Consider the following 3596-nt stretch of genomic DNA (forward strand, 5'->3'; position numbering starts at 1 on the left):
GTTGCTCGACTCCACCTTCCATTCCCCCCGCCGCTGATCCAAGAAGCGCATACATTCCCACAATTGGCCTGAGAAAATGGCGTCAACACCTGGCGCAAGTGTTGGCGTTTCCTTTGAAAATGCAACTGGGGATGGTTGGTAGCGCCAACCAAAGACAGCGGTTGTGGCCACGGCACCGCATACGATTGCCGCCTTCCTACTCAATGCTCGCGGCATGGCAAAGCTACACACACACACACACAACCAGAGAAGCAAAGAGAACAAATGTTAAAACCTATACTCAATTTAAAAACAAAGAAGAAAGGAATACCACACAAGACCGCTAGGTCAATATAAGCAACAAAGATTTCAGCACCAAACCAAACTTTCAGTCACTCACTTCTTTACCCAAACCAAAATCTGTCATTTTTCTGTAAATCCTTTACCAGATTGCAGTAGCAGGCATTCAAACTCCTTCTCCGCCAGGAAGCAGTTCGGGTACAACTGGTCGGCGTTTACAACTCCCATAAAGCGGCCCGGTGTGTGAATCACTGCTTCCATATCTGGTTCAACCGGCACACGGCTGAGCAGTGTTGTAGAAACCCACAAGCCGAGTAAGCGTGGGCCTCCATCGCCGCCGCCGCCGCCGCACCGCGTCAAAGTAGTAGAATACGAAAAAGAAGGCATATTTCGTACAACAAAAAAATGTTGCATCTTTTCTGGAACAGCGAACCACCGCGGCTGTCCATCAGGGGACGCTGCTGCGGACAAAGCTACAGGACCTTGAGCCATTGCAGGAAGAGAGGGAACAGACGTCTATACATTCAACACCTGTGTGAGTGGATGCTGACGCTTAATAGCATCAGAAAACGAGGAGGATGCCACCAGCGGGTGAAAACTTTCGCCCGTCAGCGGGTACCAAATGTTTAAAGGGCTTTGCATATACCTCAACGTGAGATGGAGCGATGCCGCAAGCTCCCAGGTGAGCCAAAGGGGGCTTCCAAGGCGGTGTACATGTGCAAAATGTATCAACTGGCGAAGAATACACCTCTCGGTGACGAGTTCCCTCGTGTCCAGCAAGAAGGGTTTGAGTGGAAGTTAGTGACCCCTCCCCCACAAGCCCATCTTTTTAAATCAGAGTTTGTGCACATGCGTGTGGGTTTGTGTGTGTTGTAGAAAAGCAGAGAATAGTCTGCGCCTTACTTTCACGAAGGAGAGAACAGAAAGGAAGAGCACAATATTGTCGAGATCAACACTTGCCTTGTCTTGTTCCGCTTGACAGATGCGGAAATCCCTTTAGCCATGGGAAAGTAATCAATGACCTTTTTCCGTGCAGTTCGCTTAAGACTTACGAAAAGGAAAAGCTGAAAGTGTCTTCAACCCGCTGCCCGCGCGGGAGGGGGTGAGGGTTGGGCTGGGCGGGCGTTGAAGCACCGCCCACCTTTTCCGATGGGTGTAATGAGAAGCAGCAAGGAAAGTCACCGTAGTACTGTACTATCGCCACAGTAGCGTAAAAGACCAGACCATTCCTATCGAAAGATATCAAACAAAAAAATAAAAACTAAGAAATACGAATAAAAACAGGAACGCAATCGCTGAAAGGGTAGAGGGGGCATCTCACCAGAGGTCGTGTACAGCGCGATGGAACTGCTATAAGGCATCACGCCTTCGGAAGGCAAAACAGATGGACGGCTATCAAGAGGACAGAATCAGGTTAAGCAGCGATCGGGTGGTTGCGTACACAGAGAACAGGATTTCAGTTACCTGCGAACTACTTCCAGTATCATCCTCTTCGCTAAGCGGCACACTGTCCATGTAAAACAGGAAACGCTTGATTAAGCCTTTTTTCAGTATCTCTGTGCGGCGGCTCTCCTCCATTTGCCGCGCAACATAGCTGCTACGCATGTCCACAGCGGTACAGCAGTGAACCACCTTGTAAAAGCGCAACACAGAGTCACTGTAGAGAATGATGCCAGGGATTGTGACGCATCCACCCCGGTGAAGCGCAACGGTGTCCTTGCCAAGGAATGGGAGAACATCTTCCTCAGTTATGCTGCCCTCATTGCACAACCGTGTTTCATCGGTGGAGTCCTCCCCAAATGTTTGCTTTGAGAAGAGCAGCTTCGTAGGTAAAACAACATCGCCACGTTTCCCGACCAGACCAGCTACGCTGCCAGAGACATTGACACTTCGGATATATTTGCCAAAGGTAAGATTAAGATTCCGCAATATGGCCTCGATTTGTGCCCCAAACGTTCCATCTACATTAATGATGAAGCTCCTTCCTCTTGCTTCCTCCTTGATTGGCACTGCGGCCCGCAAGGACGCATCCATGTCAGAGACACACAACTTGCTGACATTAATCAGATCCACCGCAAGCGCCGAACCTGCTGTGTCCTCCATCATGATGAACCCTGATGCCTCTAGACGCTGACGGTACAACTCCCGCACCGTTTCCCCCTGCTCCAGGACTTGCGATAGTACATACAGGTAACAATCGTCCGGGTTTGTTAGAGTGCTACTAACCGTGCGCCATTCATCACACATCTCCAGCATTTGTCTGAAGTCATCTGACGCCGAGCAGAGGAGGTTTTTAATAGTGGTGTTGGGCGAAAAGATGATATCAATGATCAAGTCGTCTGGAAGGCTTTCCTCCTCGCTGAGGCCAAGTTCTGCCTTGATATGGCGGCTTATGGAAAGACAACAATTCACGTAAGGATCCTGCGTGAATTTCTTTGACATGTTCACATCAATATATACCACAAATTCCTCGTGTTGCAACAAGATGTTATACAACATCTTTATTACATGTGGTCCTTCCCATACCTGCAGCAATCCCTCCACCTCCCTCTCCGAGAATGGAAGTTGAGAAAGTACAGATTTTACCGCCGCATCTGATGCGTCATTTCCAATAGTGAGGGAGTTGCGCAAAAAGTCCATGGCAGATGTCGATGCGAGTCCTTGCAGGCGTAACCGTATCTTCTTGGATTCCACCATCAGCATGCACAAGTTGGTCACGAAATCGATAACGTCGGTGAAGCCGTCCCGCGCAATGACAACCGTCTTTCCTCTTTCTCCAATCCTCCACGTGGTCCATATTCGCCGAACNGCGGTGCAGGGCCACCGGCGAAGAAAGTAGGCACAGCGCGCGAGAGAATCAAGACAAACGTCTCCGTGATGTTTTCGGGCAACCGCATCACGCAGTACTGCAGAGCGTCCGTGTCGATAGTGGGAGAGCGCATCAGTTTGTGGAACACGGTTCCACTCGATTCATAAATGTTAACAACTGTTGACATGGGTAATTTGTATCCCGCTTCGCCGAAGTTGCGTCGGCCGTTGACAGACGCCGATGACAGCCCAAATAGAGACCGGCAAAAGTCTCCAAACACGGAGAATGCGGAGAGGGTTCGCACGATTTGCCCAGAAACACTACTGGCAAAAACAGCCGAAGACCTAAACAAAGCGTGAAACTGTTCCTTCGGTATAAGAAGAAGAGTTGCAAATGAGCTTGCATGGTAGGAGAAATCTGTTGGCTTATCAAGAATAACCTCGTCCATGCCAAAGATATTCGGCGCGGTGATGCTCCCAACTCTGCGATGACCCAAAATGGATGTGCG

The 3596-nt window shown here is 49.6% G+C and overlaps 3 protein-coding genes across 3 annotated transcripts; all 3 read right to left on the reverse strand.

Moving 5' to 3' along the window:
* Window positions 1-402: 402 nt before the first annotated feature.
* Window positions 403-771, reverse strand: DQ04_13771000 (hypothetical protein; the record flags this gene model as incomplete). Its single annotated transcript, XM_009317025.1, has 1 exon — window positions 403-771. The coding sequence occupies one exon, from the start codon at window positions 769-771 to the stop codon at window positions 403-405; it is 369 nt and encodes a 122-aa protein (XP_009315300.1).
* A 903-nt stretch (window positions 772-1674) lies between these two features.
* DQ04_13771010 (cyclic nucleotide-binding protein) lies at window positions 1675-2919 on the reverse strand (the record flags this gene model as incomplete). The annotated part of the gene is made up of 1 exon (XM_009317026.1): window positions 1675-2919. One exon carries the CDS (start codon window positions 2917-2919, stop codon window positions 1675-1677), a length of 1245 nt encoding a protein of 414 aa, XP_009315301.1.
* Window positions 2920-2993: 74 nt separating this feature from the next.
* Window positions 2994-3536, reverse strand: DQ04_13771020 (cyclic nucleotide-binding protein; the record flags this gene model as incomplete). The annotated part of the gene is made up of 1 exon (XM_009317027.1): window positions 2994-3536. One exon carries the CDS (start codon window positions 3534-3536, stop codon window positions 2994-2996), a length of 543 nt encoding a protein of 180 aa, XP_009315302.1.
* Window positions 3537-3596: the final 60 nt, after the last annotated feature.

The sequence above is a fragment of the Trypanosoma grayi genome (genome assembly GCF_000691245.1).
Source record: "Trypanosoma grayi strain ANR4 Tgr_1377_V1, whole genome shotgun sequence".
Taxonomy (NCBI): domain Eukaryota; phylum Euglenozoa; class Kinetoplastea; order Trypanosomatida; family Trypanosomatidae; genus Trypanosoma; species Trypanosoma grayi.